Source organism: Chenopodium album, chromosome 11 (genome assembly GCF_948465745.1).
Source record: "Chenopodium album chromosome 11, dcCheAlbu1.1, whole genome shotgun sequence".
Lineage (NCBI taxonomy): Eukaryota > Viridiplantae > Streptophyta > Magnoliopsida > Caryophyllales > Amaranthaceae > Chenopodium > Chenopodium album.
In genome coordinates this window covers 45,119,130-45,139,209 of record NC_137844.1, presented here as the reverse complement: position 1 = coordinate 45,139,209, position 20,080 = coordinate 45,119,130, and the positions used below count along the sequence as shown (strand labels likewise).

Genomic DNA, 20,080 nt, shown 5'->3' with positions numbered 1-20,080 from the left:
GTAAAAAATAATTATGAAGGTGACTTTATTTCTATGTTAATTAGTGAACAGAAATGTACAAGAATTACAACCAAAATGCTCTGTAAGACCGTAACAAGGAATGCTGTGAGGGTAAACTAATACGCTTACAGCTTTCGTGGATATTTTCTATGTTATTGCTTACAGCACTGTCAAAAATACATACTTCATATATACTATTATCAGATTCTCCTATATTACAAACCCAAGGCTAAGAGAGTGCTTGGATGGCAACCTGTAAATATAACAAGCCACCCACAAACCATAGAGGAGCTCTAAGAACTAATAAGACATCCTACTATACAGTTATGCACAAGATATTAGAACTGCTCCCTAGCTGCCTAAATTCATCACCAATGATAAATTGGATTTTCTACCTGTGGAGGCAACAGATTCAGATCCTTGCTGTGCTGCTTGTCATAATTCCGAGAGCCAGGTATTGCTCCTGTTGCAAGCCTTAAGAGTTCGCTCCCAGTGAAACAATAGTGAGCCAATGCCAGCCCTCCATCAACCATATCAGACAAATTGGGCATTGAAACTGATTTTGACATGAAGTTTTTATTGGACTTGATGCTGCTTTGATCCATTCCTAGGACTTTTTCAAGATCAGAATGTTCCATAAATCTTTCAGTGGCGGCTTCCCATGAAAGTTTGTATCTTTGTTCTGGGGTAAGTGGCTCAGGCTCCTTGACCAATGCTTCCTTCACCTTGGTAACAAAGTTTTCAGATGTCTGATATGTCAAACAGTTTGGGAATGACCTGAAAAACTCGTTTGATGGATGGTCTGCGCAAACTACAATCTTTCCCATTGCAAGTGCTTCAGCAGTAGCGGTGCAAAGGACATCACTGACACTAGGGTTTATGAAAACTTTGTATCTGCAAGAATAAATATAAAGTTATGGTTTGAATGTGGGCTTAATCTATGCAAGCATTAAAAAGATGTACTTCGAATTTTCAAGAGAAAAAAAGACAAAACAAAAGGTCCATACCCATGCAGGGAATCATCAGCATGGTCTCTTCCCTTTTGGAAGTTGAGGCTCAGGTTCAATTTTTTTGCAGTATTCTGGACCTCATGTGCATCCTCACCATTACCAAAAACATCCAAATTCAGGCTGCCAAGCTCATTTTTGTGCTTTGAAAATAGATCTATTAGTTCTCGGTATCCCTTTGCCCAAACCATCTTGCCCAAAAAATATGCTCCCTTGGGAAAGGCTTGCTGACCAGCGGCCCTTTCAGAAGCCAACTTTTCTCCAATTTCCAGGAACTTTGGATTAACACCATGGACATTACATATAATAGACTTGGGCAGATCCTGGGTGGCAGCAGAAAGCCGAAGAACCTGAGGCACAGAAAGTAACTATTACTATCCCAATAAAACCAGAACAGCACTGTTTCCTTATAAATTTTTAATAAAACAGCTAAACAGCAAAAAAAAAAAAAAAAAAAAAAAAAAAAAAAAGCTGGTGAGCACAGCTCATCCCTAGATCAAATCCAAAATATATAGATTACAGGAAATCTGTATCTTACCTTGTGACAATGCGCTCTTGCCACAATATTATTAATATGCTTCACAAAGAAAGCTTGTATAGCACCATTCTTCTCTCTCTTTATATATTCCAGATAATTGGTGTGTACGACACCAACAACATGATTGAATTTATCAGTCCACCGGTTACCATGATGATACCAGTTCAAATGCTCTGGTTCTTCAAGGATAGCAATGTCAGCTTCCTTAGAAGATATGAACTGAGAAGTATCACCAGCTGGAAGTATGCTCCGCCTTTCTTTGGAAAACTGCAAATATACCAGAATGTCAAATCATAGTATAGATTGCTACTGTAAAATCCACAATGTAGCATTGACACGAGTCGTAAAATCATACCTTTCCAGGGTAAAATGATATTTTAAAATCAGCCTTGAAACCAATCCTTTCCTCCAGCCAGTTTCGTATATAATCCTCCTGTTCTTCTGGTGAATTGAATGTAAGCTTGTTTGGGTAAACTAGCTCTTGGTCAGACTTACAAAGCCATGGAACCAATAGAGTAACCTTCTGCTTTGCAGATTTAGCCAAATAAGCAGCACGAAACAACGGATTTACTGCTGTTCCCGTCATCCAAGGAAGGCTAGCAGTGGTAACAATAGCAACATGTCTTTTCTTTTCAGATGGATTCTGCTTCATTAAGTCTGACCAAAATCCACCTTCATAGTGATGACCAGTACTCTGAAGGACACTGGCTATCCTTAAATCAAGTTCATCATTAATGTTATCACCCTCAACCACAGAAGATTCCCCACCTGATACGGAGTGCAAAAGAAGCTGATTCTTACGTTTACTACACAAATTCTCCACTATCTTGTCACATAAATCTGCATGTAAAAAATTTAGAGGAAGCCTGAGCATTTTATTCTGATGTTGTCCAAGTGTCCAACATGTTAAATGAAAAGGCAGGAGCTGAAATATTTTAGAAGATCAACAAAATGTAGTCTTAGAAACAATTACAGCACACTTTCAAGTTACATATTATTCCATATCCCAATATGCCATATTGAAGTCTCATATACCTCACAAGGCTCACACTTGCAGATGAGATGCACAACGGAAATTTTCCATCAGCTACCCAAGCTCCAATGTCTAACCTTATATTTTCAGTATGTGATTTTTACAGCTTAAATGTTATCCTATCAACTACCAAGCAAACTTGCATTTTCAGCATAAGATATTACTCAAATATCATCACTTCTTTGAAACAATGTTAGTCACAAGTGCTGGATATAGACTACCTACATATGATGGGTTCCGTTTTAGGTGTTAATTTACATATTTGGTTGGCATATGTGTTGACTTTGATGACTTTCCATTAAAAAAACCAACATCTAAGGGCCTGTTTATTTCCAGTTTTTTGTTTATTTGAAAACAAAAAAGAACAAAAACAGGAAACTAGAAAAAGTAGTTTTCAATTTTCTGTTGTCAATTTTCTTCATAATCATGAATTCAATAAGTCAAACTAATTTTTAATTCTTTATATGACATACATCATATGCCTAGAAAAAACCAAAAAACTGAAAACTACAGTACCAATGAACGGGCCCTAAGCTGCGAAAAATCAATATCGATCAATCAATCATCAATATCAATCAATAATATAATATTATTCAAACTCAAAGCGACAACATGGTGACGACATGTGTCACTTGAGTCATAATGAAATTTTTATGACATGACGCCACATGGATAATGACATGACGTTCCATATAAAAACTTGAGCCATATTAAAACCCCTACACCACTTGAAATTTCCAACTTTTATTGCCATTATTGTCCTATCAATGGACAGTTATTTTACATTGATTCACCATAAATAAAAATTCTTTTTACTCAATTGTATTTGTTGTTTTTATTTCACAATAAATGTCATTTTATTACTTAATTAACATTAATGAGTTATAATTTTTCATTACCTTGGATTCCAACGGCTAAATCCCAACTTAATTGTAAAACATACTAATATAGTGCTGCATCTTTCCTTCTACCTATACCTTTTAAATTTTCCATTTCTATATATTTTATTATTTAACTTCAAGTAATGTTTTTAAAATGTCATTATTCTAACTTAAGGTAATTTTTTCATTTTGTATTTACGCAAAATCCAGGGCATCGCCCGAGCCACAAACTAGTTGAGCATGATATCACCAACCCAGACAGCCCCTTGTAGACATCATTTGAAGCTAAACGAAGGCAGACAAAGAAGAAGTGGCATTGACCTATAATGACACGTCGACACTAAGCATAATCTTTGTGAAACATACTATACAACAAATCAAGATCCATTAAGAAGCTTATTACAGATTATCAAACAGATACTGAATGACACTCGTCTACAGAAAATACGATAATCATGATGATGATGTCTGACAGGCATACCATAACCATTATTATTTTTTTATTTATTAAGAAGGCCCATACATTAAGAAATTATAAGAGATTTAAGACAGTGCATATACCTTTTCTAACGCCAAGTTGATCCAAAAAGGGTTCAGACTGCCTAACAAAATATGCCAGGAGTTCAGGTACATCCAATGGTGGTACTTCCTGCAACAAATCGGACACAAACATGAGTCTATGAGACAAATAGAGCTGTCACAATAAAACATAAAAATAAAAATAGAGGCATAAACTTAAGACAGAAACGAAAAAACTTCAATTTGGAAGCACCACAACAATACAACATGCATTTATCCTAACAATAGCAACTTAGGCTTTGCGCTCTACGCCTGAGTTTTACAGATTAATATGACTTTAAATAATACTTCCTTTGTTCTTTTTTACATGACCTGTTTCTTTTATCACGCTAACCATGCAAAACTTTAACGATCAGTAACTTTAATTCTCCATAAGTAAAAATTATAAAAGTTATATATTATCATATTATGATAGTCCTTATTGAGACAAATTCAAAAAGATCCCACATGAATATATTTTTCCTTACATATTATTCACTAAAGACAGTCAAATGAGGGGTTGGTGAATAGTGTAAAAGTCAAAACGGATAAGTAAAAAAGAACGAAGTAGAAAGTAATTCTTTAAGTTTAAGAGGGGCAGGGCCTTGGGAATTGCATTCACTACTTCACTAGTTATAGACTTATAGTAATACATGCTAGCTTGTTACATTCTTCCTTAAGCTTATCAAAAGAAACATACTCCCTTAGTCCCATAATATAGTTCTTGTTTGTGTTTTTTCACGGTATTTAAGAAATAGGAGGAAAAAGTGGATGAAATACATTAATAAAAGAGAAAAGTACAATTATAGACAAAAGTTAGAGAGAGAAAGTGAAAAAAGTACAAGGCATATGCAAAATTCAAGGGAAATTTAGGAAGTATAATGAATAAAGTTAAAAAAAGTGAGGGTATAATGGGTTTTACATACTATCCAAAAATAGAAATAGGAACAGCATTTTGGATCTCCAAAATAAAAAACATGAACTATATTATGGGACGGAGGGAGTACTAAATTATTGCACAAGTTACACATCGATTTCACAACATGCCTTTATAAGCACTGACACAGTGATATGTACCACAACTTTGCTGGAAATACAAGTTTTCCAATTTTTAGAATTAGTAGAAAATAAATTATTACTACTGCTGCTATTTGTACAGTAATGCTTGTCATTTATTTTTTTAATTTTAATTCTGATCAAACATGTACTTTCAAACAAGAGGGAAAATGCTGGCTGACAATTTAATTAAAAAAAAAAAAAACGTTTCAGCATTCATAGGATTTGCACAGGATATCAGACAAAGAATTCTATATACCAACCTTTGAATCCAGGGAATCCCACCGAAATGCTTTCTGCATAATAAACATAGAAAAATTAATCATCTAACAAACAACACATAAATATTCATGGTGAAAATGGTAAGACAAGGTTATTATTGTCTACAAAGATAATAGTCATACAATCTAATTTGTCCTTCCGCCTTCAACAGTTGACAAGTTTTTAATCTTTGAGATTATTCCAAAGCAAGTTAAGAAGAAAAAATTGTCCTATTAGCTAATATTTCCTTCAACTTAGATTTCTATCTCCATAATATAGTTACTGATTGATTCTTCATCCCTTCTCTACCCCCTCCAACTAAGAGAGGAATTAAGAAAAATATACAATCTGCATAGGAAGATTAATGAAGATTGAATAGATAATTCACTTAGTTGGATAAGAAAACCAAGTAGGAGCTCAACAGTTTCCCCAAACTCATCACTGGTTGGGCAAGTAACCATTTTCTTGCTAGATACCAAACTTCATTTTACAACTAGATACCAAAAATCGTACAATATGTTGCATTCAGCTACAAGCCTAAAACTACAAATCTCAGCCATCAACATTCAGCTATAAATTCGTCCAAACTCGACTCCCAAACAATAGCAAAATCAAGCCCAATATTCTACATCACCATACATTCATATAATAACAGTTAATAAAAATAAAAAATAAAAAAAAAATAAAAAAAAAAAACACTACAAAAGCTATGAAACTATAAAATTCGGAATATTAAATTAAAGATAGATATAAGAACAAGAAATATACCAAACTAGCCTTGAATTTCTCAACCAGCTCACTGTTCTTCCAGGCGCCAAAAATCTCATCAGGCGATTTCTTCACCTCAAAATCTTTCAATTTAGTCTTTAAAGCTCGAATCGGCTCCCAATCCTTAAACCCTTCTTCTCCTTCTTCTCCTTCCCCCTTCCAATCCCACCTAAAATCAGTAAACCTAACATTCCCTCTCCTACTCTGTCTCAATCTCTCACCTCCATCAACCTCCACTTCCTCCAACATTGCATTCTTTATCGCCGACAAATCGATACGAATCCTCGGTGTTGTAGGCCGACTCCACTTCTCCAACACTTTCCGGCTAAAATCCGGCGATGAATAAACCCTCCGAAACTCCGACAATTTAGGCTGCAACTTCTTCACAAAATCAATCTCAGTCGAAGAATTGCTCGCCGAATACGACTTAATCGCCGGAACCGAAAACGCCGAAGCAGAATTGATGAAATTCTCCAACTCCCTATCTAAAGAAGATGCCAAATTCTTGAAGGAATTCGCCCTATCTCTCATCAATCGAATATCGGCATCGGCGGAATCTCGCACCTCCCTCCACCCCTTTGAAATGAAGGATAATGCGCTCGCCGGTGAACCTCCGGCGGCCGTAGCCGGTGAAGTTCGCGACGTCGACGCCGATGTAACGGCTTGAGGGATGAAATTGTTCATGGTGATGAATTTATGCCCTAAGAATTTCCCTAAAGAGAGAAATCTAGGGTTTATGGTTGGGTTTGAGCAGAAGAAGAAATTGGGGATTTTGGTAGTGAAGCTGAGGAGAGAGAAAATGGAGGATTTGAGAAGATTGATTGATGGAGGAGAGAGAAGAAGAGAAGAGGTTGGCGGAAATTTTAACGGATTTTTGTATGTCGACAACAACAAGTCGAGGCGTCCAAAAATGGAGGAGATTATAGTTGTGTATTGGTGACCACATTTCTCTTGTGACTTGTTTTGTAATTGTTGCCTTATACCAATGGCTTCTCTAGAGTCCTCTTTTAGATATATGCTTGGTATATGCTATTGTTGCTATCGATAGTCCATCACGATGATCGTCATGGTTATATGATGTTAAGTGTCGTTGGACTATTGTGTAATTTATCGAGATTAAGGGTCTGTTCACATTTACTGAACTGAGTTGAATTGAATTGAACTGAATAGAGCAGAAATAATATTTTATGAGAGAGGAAAATTAGGAGCTGAACTGAATTGAACTATTTGGAGCTTAACTAAACTAAACTGAAATTAAGGTGAAGTGAACAGGCCCTAACTCTTATTGATTCATCGTGTTTATTTAAGAGTAAATCGAGTGGTAAAATATATTGTAGTGTTAACTGAACACTTATGAAGACACATGTCTAGTCATTATGACATTTAAAATAATGATGCACGTTCATGGAGAAGTTTGATGCAAGGCTACCAATATTTCTGTAAAACGATGAAAAGAAATAAGGGAAATTCTCTTTGGAAATACCCAATTTCTTATATTTCTCTATGGTAAATTGGAAAAAAAATTATTATCTTTGGTAAACTTGAATTTTTAGTTACCAAAGAGAATAGCTATTTTAATTAAAATAGCTAACCATGGTTATTTTATAGTAATTAAATAATATTTTTTAAAAAAAAATCCTCCACCACCAGCCCAGCCACCCTGTTCTCCTCCCCTTCACTATCGGCGTTGTCGGCCCACCTTACCCTGCCGATGATTTGACTCCCTTGGTCAGCCAACCCTAGCCCAACACCAAGACCCACCCCTGATTTCCCCACTCCCTTTTTCCCCCACCACGACGCCCTCCTCCCCTTCCTCCACCACGACCCTAAACCTAGGAAATGAAGTTTTAATTTGCGCCCAATTTCTCACCCCCATCGGCGATTCCCCACCATTATTCGAAAACCTTCAAATTCTCGAAGTCTGGTTAGTCGTTCGCCATTGTTACAGAAATTCGAGGTTGTTAAGCTTTTGGTTAGTCGCCCTTAAGCTTCAATCGAATTCAAATTAGGGTTTTTCGGCATGAAAGGCTTTTGGAGGGTCAAAATGGGGAGATTTCAAGCCAAATTCAGTGGATTTCGTTTGAGGCCGGAAGAGAGATTGATTAAGGATTTGAGGGGTTGTTGGGGAGGCGGGGTACAGTGGTGGTTTAAGGTGAAGGAGAGGTGCGACAAGGGTGGGGGAGGCCGGCTCACGGTGAGGGAGGGGCTGGGCGGAGTCGCCAGCGTGGGTGGGGGCGGGAGAGAGGTGGCTGGCTGCTGACGAGTGAAGGTGGTGATTGAGAAATGTGGCAAGGAAGAAAGAGGGGAGGATGAAGATGATGATCTTGATGATTGAGGGTATTTTAGGAATTTAATTATTTAAGTGTAATAAGTGGGAATATTTTAGGAATTTCAAGTTTTTTTATTTAAAAAATATGCTAACCATGGTTAAAAATTAAATAAATTATTTCATTAAGTTCACTGTTGAAAAATTATAACTAATTAAAGTTTACCAAGGATATTAAGAATTTTTACAATTTACCATTGAGAAAAATAAAAACTATAGTGTTACCAAAGAGAATTTCCCAAGAAATAAATATAGCTTTATATTATTTTTACTAGAAAAGAAGTAAATCTTGTATTGTGTTGTTCTAATTTATCTTAGGAAATAAAATAAACGTGTTAGAATATGTCTTGAATCAGTTAACCCTCTTTGAATGACTATCACAGGGGTGTTTGTTACGAGGCTATTATTTTTGGGCCTTTTTTGTTTAGGACTATTATAAAAACTCCCTTATGGATATTTTGAAATCTATTAATAAAACTTTTTCTCTCACTTGTTTGTGGACATAGTTATTTCATTGTTGATATATCACTTAAAAATGTGTTCTTATTTGTTGATTACTTTAATCTTTCTTGCATCTGTTATAACAATATGCAAAAGGTTACATATAAAAAGCTTAAAATGATGGGATCAATCTTGATTCGATGACCATTGCATGGGGTAGACAAGTGAGAGCTGAATAGGATATACCCTAGCATGATGACGTGGGAAGATCTAGTGACATGGAAGGACATGATTGGGCGGAAGGGATTTGACCCATATGGGGGTGGGGTGAGGAGAGAGGATATAAAATTGTGGAAGTAGAATATAGTGGATGTAGAAATTTGGAGAATGCTAAAAAATGATGTGTTGTTTGCCACAATTGACATTGTGGGGTACCCACTAAACTCCTAAATTTAGACGGTTACAACGTATTAGTTGGTAGATCAAGCACGTGGACTAATCGATGATTTAATTTGTGAGGCTTGAAAGCTTTAGGATGTGATTATGCTTACTAATGCGTGAGTTGAAATAAACTACCGTATAAAATGAATGGGGGTAGAAAAAATGAAGTACAAAACAATGGGTACCAAAATGATTATCCCTGATCGATAGGTCTATATCCATCCCATTCTCAAGTGTTCATTTAGTAAGTAAATTACAAAGTATTCTTTCTGTCCCCTTTTTTTATTACACCATGGACTCGTTTATATGAGAGCGTTATGAGTCACATGGTGTAGAAAAAGGAGACAAAGAGAGTAGCTTTTAAATATGAGCATTGCCTTGAGTCAGTAAATTTTTTCTTACTTGTATTAAAATTTTTGATTTAAAGGAACATCAATTATTACATTGTTAAACATGAGCATTGCCTTGAGTCAATAAAGGGGTCACTGATGCCGGCCAAATCTTTGGGCGTCGGCCGCTGGTGGGGGGAGGGTGGCTGGGCTGGGCAGTTGAGGGTGGCTGGGTTTTTTATTTTTATTTTTTTAATTTGCTTTTTTATTTTTTGAATAAACTTAATGGATTCCATTAAGTGATAGTGAAATTTAAATCTTGTAATTTTAGGTGGTAGCAAAATAAAATAAAATTTTAGATGAGTAGCAAAAGTAAAATATGGATGTTTGAGTAGTAGCAAAAAGTAAAAATTTCCTAAAAAAAACATCTTTGAAAAGGGAGAGTCACACTTGACACCTACTAGATTACTCTTATTTAGAAACATGCTTCAATATATTACTTGTTTGGTTGATGTAGGAAGTATTCTCATGAGAAATTCTAATTCATGGAAAATTACTTCCTTTACTAAAATTCCTAGGAATTGCATAAATATGTTTGGTTGTCATGTGAAAATTTGTAAATCCTAGGAATTGTGAATGACCAAGGGGCAAGAGAGGGGTGGGTAAGTAACTTTTCATGTTTTATGGGAAGTGAAAATTCTCATAAATTGTGACTTTTCCCATTTTTGCTTTTTAATGTCAACCAAACAACATACTTAATGAAATTCATGGGAATTTTGAGTGCCCATGAAAACTAAAGGCAACCAAACAACAACTTAGTAATCTGGCTGATAAGGGGAAACTGTCTCATCAAATATATTGACCCCTTTAATTAGTGGTAATGTTAATAAATTTAACCTCATCATAACATAGTGAAATGAGATAGATATAATTACATTCAAATTGATCTTTCCCATGCGTAACTTGTTATACTATTAAGATTTCCAAGGTTATATGAAAAGTAATTTTTCTTCTCATATATGTTTTGTACAAGTTTAGTTCGTAGTTTTATGATGATTGATTGCAACGGATTGTTAAGGTTGGAGATTAGGATAAGTATTTACAAAAATCAATGAATCATTTGAATTTAATGAAGTTATCATATGTTTTGCTTGAAAGAAATGTCTTTAACATGTCAAAGAAGAAATTGTTGATGACATGAACATTGACTTCGTGACTTGTGATGTAAAAGTATTTGAAAAGGAATTTTCCTATTACAAACAAATTATGAAAGAAAATGTACTGAAACTACCCAAAAACATCATAATCAACAATTTGGTCATATTAGCACGTTGATAAAATGAGGGGCCAATTTTGATACATTTATAAAATACTTGAGGCTTGAATAAGTTGAATTAGGGAGTTTATGTGGGCAATTATAATTCTGAACCCACCACTTCATCCTTCTAGATTTGTGAGCTTTATTTACATAAATACATACTGGTCGTTATCTAGATTCTAGAATTGTTTTAGCCTTTTTTTTTAACAATAGTAACAACCAAACAAAATTATTTTACTTAATTTCATTTCTTTTTTCCTCATACTAGTTGGGTGCTACGTGCTAAGCACGCATCAACCAACTATAATAATTAATAAAAAATTTCAACTTTAAATTAAATATTTAAATTGTATTAATTAAAAAATGTAATGTAAAAATCTAATATGCATTAAAAAGTAATTATTAATATCTTTTCTAATTATTAAGATGGTTATTAATAAGTACGTGCATGCACAATAAAAGTATTAAAAGAGAATGCATAGTACGTGTTATTATGGATCATTGTTACCAAAATTAATACTCCCTCCGTCCCCAAATGATAGTCCCTTAGAGCACTCTCATTCATGGGCAAAAAAATGCCCATGAGGAGAATAATGGTAAAAATGCTAAAAATGTTATCCCACTCATGAGCAAAAAAAAATATGCCCATGAGGAGATTACCAAATGCCCATAGGAATGGCAAAAATAAATTGCTACAGTACCTATGGGCCCATGAGTGTTTGTGAGAGAAAATATAGGAGAGATGGTGGTGTGGTTTTTTTTTTTTTGTTTAGCCCATGAGTGTGGGAAGAGTTCTTAAATAAAATAAAATGCCCATAAGAAAAAATGGAAAAGAGGAGTGAGAAAGTTAGTAGAGAGAGAGTGGCATTTTTATTTTTTGCCCATGAGTGAGAGTAGTCTTATGGGCAAATTTTAGTCCCAAAATGTTCACCCCATTTGCATTTTCCAACAACCATTAATATTAATTTTTTTACCAAAATTCCCTCCAATTTGCAACAATATTTGTGCAAATTTAACTTTTCCATGTAAATTTTGTTTTCCCATGTACTTTTATTACTTTTTCTCTCTACTTTTTTGCATACCCAATGTTAATTTACCTTTTCAATGAACTTTTACTATTCTTTATTTATGTTTATTAATTCCAGTGAAAAATGCCCATAAGGGACTATCAAAAGGAGACGGAGAGAGTAGAAATTTAATAATATTAATCGACAACCAAGCTATATCAAAAGAAAGAAAAATAATTATCGTTTGACATAAATCCTACAAATAAGTAAGTTAGATTGGATTAAAAAAAATCATTTTAAATTGAAAGGTTATGTGATGTACTGTGAATAATAACATTAATAATTAATTAATAAAAATCATTGCTTAGATGCAGAGGCTTACAATAATATGTGGTACAAAGAGCGAGCCTAAATATGATATGTATAAAATATTTATTACTTATAATCTTCATTAAAAATAAAAAAGCCTGTTTTAGTTATGTTTTGGGTCACCTATATTCATTCAGATACTTAAGTTGACTATAGTCTATATTCATACATTTTAAAAAGATTAAGAATATTTAGATTATACCCTCTAAAATATTTATGTAATTCTCTGCCCTTGTTAATGATAAATGTCTTTTTTTAACTTTCAAGAATAGTGTGCGGATATTGATACCTCTAAGGGGATGTTTAGTTGAACTTCTTGGAATGGGTTGGAATGGATTTAGAATCCATTCTATGATTTTATTTGTTTGGTTGGGTTATTTAAGTATGGAATGAATCTCATACCTGGGGGATTCTAACTCCACCACATTCCCTTGAAATTTCATACTCACCTCTCCTCCAAGGATTCATAATCGATACTATCACTCAAGTATGAGAATCCATTCCATGATTAAACCAAACATCTTTAGATTGGTATGGGATATAGAATCCATACCACTCAATTACTCAAGTATGATAATCTATACCAATCCATTCCACCTTAGTGAACCAAACGAACCCTAAAAATATTTGTTTATATATTGTCCCTCATTATTAATGATGCCAATAACTTAAGTTAAGACAAAAGCCAAACCAAAAATATTTTTCGAATATGGCTAATTGTATATGGCGTGTGTTAGCTGCCTTATTATAATATAAAATTATTTTTAAAAAGTCACAACGACCTATATCTATCATCTTCTATTCTTTAACATACACACTCATTTAACCTTTTTGTGATAAATGCATTTGAATATTGGAAAAATAGTCATGCGTAATCTTATTTGATTCACCTTTTTTTATTATTATTTTTACTAATATGTAATTAAACCGTAATTAAATTGAAGGTATTAATGATATAAACACATGCATTGATAACAACCTTGCAATAGGTTTATAAGGGGTACAATATATTTTAAAATAATAACGTCCACAAATTCTTGAATACGACTGAGTTTATTATCTTAACTTATTGAAAGACAGGTTAGAGTTATTCTAAAAGTTTTTAAAGTTACGTTTTTTATATAATATTAAATTTAGTACTTGTATATTTAACAAAAATTTACCCTTTAAAACACTAAATAAATAATGTATATTAGTTTGATCTTATTAGCCTTATAACTAACATGCATCCATTTGGAATACACATTAAAATATAATCAAAATCATTATAAATTAAAAGTTATCCTTAAATTAAATGGGAAAGTTAATTGTTAAACTCACTATAATATTGACTGTCATTCAATAAAATTAACATAAGTCCGCCTTAATTATACAAGACATATTAGAAGGAGGCAGACTCAATTATATGGAGCATTACTCTATCAATTAACCATATAAAAAATATAATCCTATAATATATACGATATAACATTCACAATTCTATCTACTTACACATTAACAAAGGCTAACTATTAAATTTAATTTTCCCTTAGGATTTTTTTAAACAAAAAACACTACATTAATCTTTTTTTTTTTTTTTTTTGTCAACAAAAAAAAAAAAATGTTGTATGTATCATGCTTCATGCATTATCTACATTGATTTTTTTGAAAATATTTTCTTTGATTTATTTGTTTAGCAACAATAGGGTATTTGTTGGAATCGTTTCAATGAGTATATTATTAACTTTCAAATGCTATTATTTACATTTATTTATAATAAAAGATATTATTTGTCAAAAATTTTCCGAGGAGAAATAGAGCACTTATTAAAATGACAAACTTTTAAATAAATCGGATGTATAATAAAATATTGTACATCTGTTATAAAGTTACCCTAAAATGAGCAAAAGTTACTCTAATATGAATAAAGATTACCCTGACAAAAATAAAAGTTATGAAGTATTTATACTTTATTGATAAAAGATACCCAAAAAGTTGTAAAAGTGACCCTAAATTTGATAAAAGTGACCCCCGAAGTATAGTAAATTACTGTACACCAGATGTATACAAAACTTACTCTATTAAAATATAGAGGGAACAATATATATATACCATAAAACTCCCTCCATTTTTTTTATAAGCTAGAGTTACTATTTTCGTCCGATTTTTAAATAAGCTAGAGTTTCATTTTTGGAAATCTTTTACAATTTAATAATATATCTTTACCCACTAATGTCCCCATTGTTTTTTTTTTTTTTTTTTTTTACTTTATCATCTCTCACTCCTTCAATGGTTCTCATTCCTTCTCACACCACTTTATTTTTCAACAAAATAATAACCTTTATTAACCCCACTAACATATTATTTTATTAAACAACCTAAAACTCCGTGCAATCTCATCTTTAACATATAAAAAAAACGATGGGAGTACTAAAAAAGGAGTTAAAATAACAAACGAATAAAATTACATAATGTTTCATATAAATATAGAGTACTAAATACAGAGTATTTCATTTTTACAAAAATAAAACAAAACGTGCATCGTACGGGTTTCATTTCGTTATTAGACTTATTACGTACTCCCTCCACATTTAATACTCCATAAATGCTCCATTATTTCTTTTTGCACTGTTCACTTGACCTATTTTGACTAATACTCCGTACCTGTTATTTATACATAAGCAAAAATATAGTCGTACGGGTACTTATTGAAATCGTCTCAATAAATAGTTTATTATTTTTCAATCTTTATAAATTATAATGTACACTTATTAATAATTAGAGTGTTTATTGATCAAAAAATTACATTGAAATACATTCTAAAGAGAAGTTTAACACTTACTAACATAAAAAGAGAGTAGTATATATCAAATACCCAAAAAAAAAAAAAAAAATTACCAACCCTGCAACGCATTTATTTAGTGTACTTTAACAGTTGAACTCTATATGATTTTGTAAAAAAAAAAAAAGACTAAAATAAAAAGGGATATGGATGGAATTTATGTAAAACAATTTACTGTGCATATGCCCTTTTCAAGCAAACTATGTTTTCTCTTTTTAGAATGTACGAATTAATAGATATTTATGTGTTTTTTTTACAATTTTCATATTAATTGGGTCAAGATTTTTGGTAATGATAGGCCCAGACCCAAGTTGAGGTGAAGGGCCAATCATAATTGGTCTGTACTTTGTAGTCAGACTAGTCACCATATTTTGCAATATGTGATGGACTACTTCATTTTTTATTTATTTTTTTAACGTATATTAGTTTGACCGAATATGTATATCGAGACACTACTAATTCTTCTATTTGTCTATTAATAAAAATAATATTTAAAAAAATTCATTCCATCATGTGAATAATGTAGTGTAGGAATAGTTGTAGTGAAAAGAAGATAGAGCAAGCTTCATTAATGAGGAACAACTCTTTGATCGTTTTAGTTTGGAAGTGGAGAGCACTCAAAACTAAACTCAAAATCTCCTTGATGATGCAAAGTTCCTAACACGAGAACCTAAACTGTAATACTTGTACACAACATTTTAAGATCTTAGAGTAATTGATTTTATGAAAGTATGTATATTGTGACTAGAGGTGATCAAGCCCGACTGCCCAACCCGGTTTTGGACAGGCAATGGACATGAAAATTCAGCCTAATTTTTTATTTTTTTTATTTTTTTATTTTTTTTTGAACAGGCTATGTACAAAGCATTTTTTCACATTTTTAAGTTGGTTTTTTTTTTCTTGTCTCGAAATGGCCTAAAACCTACTGGGACTAGATAAAGTTTACAGGTTTGGACAGGCATTTTCGGCCCAAGCCTTGGCCTGACCCAACTTACCAGGCTGATTTTTTGTCTTTTTGGTCCAGCATGATCTTGGCCCAACAATATAAAACTTAACTACTACGTACTTAAGCTTTCAAATAGGGAAAAGTGTTGCATGTGAGAGTTGTGTAACAATTGAAGTAAAGTGTGAAGGTAAATAGGTCAGTTTGGTAAAACAAAATAAAGTGTAATTACGTGAAACCAAAGTATGGAAAACTTGTCCTATATCCTAAACTCAAATCCAACCTGAAATTCATAATCACTTGACATGACCTTATCATGAAATTCTTGATTGACATTACAATCAGCAATTCTAACAGATAAGGATGTTTGCAGGCTGAGTATTGGCATGATCGAGCTAGGCTTGATAAGATACACGAGATCGAACTCAAGTTGAGCTTAACCTAGCTTTAAATTCACATGTTCTAGCTTGCTTGAAGTATTTTGTTGTTTGAACATGACTCATGAGTAGCTTGATTAGTTCAAATTTAAGTTTGAGTTCGAGTCGAGATACAATAATTTAAATGAGCTTTAATACTAGTCTTGATAAACAAGTTAAGAGAAAAAAAAAATGACCGTGTGTACTTTAATTTATGTTTTGAGATACATTTCCTCTGTTCTTGTTTTTTTTTTTTAATTAATTTATTTTTTTTACAACACTTCTTTTTTCTCTCTTGCTAATTCATTATTTCAATCGCTAATATATTTAATTACCACTATGTAAAAATTATACACATTTGAATAGTATAAATCGAGATAAATCTAATAAGATATTACATGACTATATTGTTGCTTAGCTATGAATCATCAAGCTAGTCAAAATGAAGCAAATGAATAGTGTAAAAATCAAACGGTTGCAAATAAAGAAAATGGAGTAAATATATTATAAATTGTAGGAGTTTATAGGTACTATAAAGTGGAAAACATGAATCATATTCATAAAGCACCTAATCCCAAGATCGCATGCATAACACACAAGACACATAATCATACCTTTGAAGCGTGAATTCCACATAACAATTCGACAGAAAAATCAAGGAGAGAATAGAGCCCCAAGCATTTCTCCTCTACTCAGTCCACGAGATTCGAACGAGCCGTCCACCAATACTAGATTGGTCGAGTGAAAGAGGAAAACCGCGATCACCACCTTTAATGGACTAAACCGACCACCACGAACCACCACAACCGGTGTCGAGGAGGAGAGAGAGTGCCGTGAGAGAGAGAGGAGTTTGAGAGAAGCTGGTTTCGTGTGTAACACTCTAGAAATTCCTTTCCTTTAAAATACCTGTTTTGCTCTTTTTAAAACCCAAAATTGGAAAATCTAAGACATTACCGCCACCGTGAAAACGGCTAATATAAGGCAACTATCAAAGACACACAGCGGAAGACTATCTTTAAAAACATTCAAAACCATTCAACTTAAAAAGTCAACCAAACGAAAATAAAGTCAAACCAAATTAAAACAAAGTCAACCTACAACTTGGAACCATTGTAGGCTCTTATCAAACCAAACCAACTTAGAAATCTTTGCGTTAGTCTCACAAGCATAATATAATAAAATAATTAAAGCAAATAAACACATCATAAACTTATGGAAACTAGCATGATTTGCTCTTCACTCATGCCCATCATGAATATGCTTCATCACCTGAAAAGCTTCTCTCTACTTGTTTCCACTACTCTCCATTAAAAATGGGTCATCATAGGGCCAAGGTAAAGACAAGGCCAACAAACACACAAACTCACAATCAGCAATGCTGAGTACATAAGCGTAATTAAACACACTAACATGCTATCATCTATCAACACACAACTTACCTCGTTGCACCTGTTTACAAGCATACAACATACAACACGACTCTCAATTAAATATCTAATTGATTCTTTTAGCATTGATTACGCATCGAACGAGTTTCCCCCTAACCTGCCCCAATAAAGGGGTACTCACACGGGAGCTAACCGTGCCAGTATAAAATAACCACTCGTAAGTGGCGGAATTCCTGCGCATAATAATAAAAGGAAAATACAATGTCTTGTACTCCCAGTAGAAGTTATGGTCAAATATAAAGTCGCGTAACTCCCCCCATATGTTCATACTCAAGGTATATATGTTCCAAGAGTTTTGGTACGTAATCTCTTTCACTTTAGTTATTTACATATTATTAAACTTGGTGATGACTCTCAAACCATAACAAAAACAAACATTATAATTATTCAAACAATTAAACATTCCAATTTAGTTCTTGAATAATTAGTGACCATATAACATTTAATGTTGGAACCCTTTTTAAATCTATCTCGGTATCAAAGACACCTTAAACGCATAATGCGCCCAAAATTCCTATCCCTCGGTGTTGGAAACACCTTAAGCGCACTAAGGCACCAAAATATAATTTATTTCTCGTGTACATAGACACTTAAATAGCTCTTTTCTCATGCTTATATCATCAATAAAAATTATATGAACCATAATAAAATTCCCTTTTAATATTCCAAACCTAAATAAACATTTAGTTTAATTAAACATGCTCTCTATCATGCCAATAATAAAAGTGTGGTTCATATACAACATGCCAAAATAATTATTTCTATTCAATAATCCGTCACAAATAATTCATGCTTCATATTTCAATCACCAACATCAACCAAATAATAAATTCCAATCAAAATCTATCATGATACTATTTGGAATCAATTATTCAAAGTCTAGCATGTTCCTACATCACCAGATAAATACCAAGTATGCGTACGTATCTTGAATACGATCTTAAAATCGCCACGACTAACAGAAATCACTCACTTAGAAGTCTCCTACAATCCAAAATTATAACATGACATTAAAATCTACTCCATACAAATTTCCAGCAATATATACTTTTATTAAATCACTCATAATTTAATTAAAACAAGCTGAAAATTAATTTAAAACCTCTTACTTTAATCCCAATTAATGGGTAGTCAAAATTCCTTCAAGAAACTTAATTTTTAGCTTACTAACAAAATTCCAGCAATATTAATTCATAAAAACTTGCTGTAAATATACTTAAAAACCCTCAAATTAAAGATTTAAACCACCCTAAATCATATTCCTTTAATAATCAATTATTTACAAATCTAGGGTTTCAAATTTAGGGCTTTTTAATTAAAATTAAAATCTGAAAATTAATTTGCATCATACTTATAATCAATCATCATAAAATCATCACAAAACCCATAATTAATAATTAGATTAAGGATTAAAACAAAAGAATAAAAAAACAGAATATTTTTTTTGTTCGACAACCGCAAGCTGCAGCCACCATGGCACGGCTGGGCTGCTGTTGCGCCCTGCCGGTGCCGCTACGGCTGCTGGCGCTTGCGCTGGTGGCTGTGGTGGCGGCCGATGGTGCGTGGTGGTGGTCCGGCCATGTAAAACAAAATTGGAAAGGGAAAGAAAGAAAAAGAAAAAGGAAATAAAGGAGAAGGGAGAGAAAATTTACCTTGGGTATTCTCCACTTTGAGTTAAGTTTAATTTGCCCATGTGTTGAATATTTATACCCCTTTTTCTAGAAACCCTGCTTACCTTAATTCCTCTTTCTATCCTTACTAATCCCTTTCCTAATAAAACTTAACTTTTATAAAGTTTTCCTTTTTATAAAACTTTCCTAAAATAATCCCAACTTATTAAAATAATTAATTAAATAAAACTTTCCTTTTATAAAATATTTCCAAACTTATTTAAAATAAATAATTGAAATGCCATACATAATTCATTTCGAATTAATTAAATACTTCGCAAAATACTTATTTAAAATAAAATATGTATAAAAATACGGGGTATTGCATCGTGTTTGCTAATTAGGGTTTCAACTTAACAGTAAAACTGTTATGTGGAATTACCTAGGCACCTAGTCTACTTATAATCATATTATAATTAGACTAGGTTAGGAAGCCCGAAACCTCTCTA

At 32.9% G+C, this 20,080-nt stretch overlaps 1 protein-coding gene across 1 annotated transcript; it reads right to left on the bottom strand.

Annotated features, from left to right (window-relative positions):
- Positions 1-8: 8 nt before the first annotated feature.
- Positions 9-7,079, bottom strand: LOC145567606 (digalactosyldiacylglycerol synthase 1, chloroplastic-like). Its single transcript, XM_081626924.1, has 7 exons — positions 6,103-7,079; positions 5,337-5,369; positions 4,021-4,108; positions 1,901-2,385; positions 1,546-1,812; positions 1,008-1,357; positions 9-894 (listed from the first exon to the last, which is right to left on the bottom strand). Exons 1-7 carry the CDS (start codon positions 6,784-6,786, stop codon positions 369-371), a joined length of 2,433 nt encoding a protein of 810 aa, XP_081483050.1. The 5' UTR covers positions 6,787-7,079; the 3' UTR covers positions 9-368.
- Positions 7,080-20,080: the final 13,001 nt, after the last annotated feature.

Bases quoted from the DNA above. Each gene is read 5' to 3' on its own strand.
- LOC145567606 (XM_081626924.1), bottom strand. From the start codon at position 6,786: ATGAACAATTTCATCCCTCAAGCCGTTACATCGGCGTCGACGTCGCGA. The intron at 5,370-6,102 runs GTATATTTCTTG...TTTATTATGCAG, and splicing joins AGAAATTCAAGGCTAGTTTG to AAAGCATTTCGGTGGGATTC. The intron at 895-1,007 runs GTATGGACCTTT...TTATTCTTGCAG, and splicing joins GCTGATGATTCCCTGCATGG to ATACAAAGTTTTCATAAACC.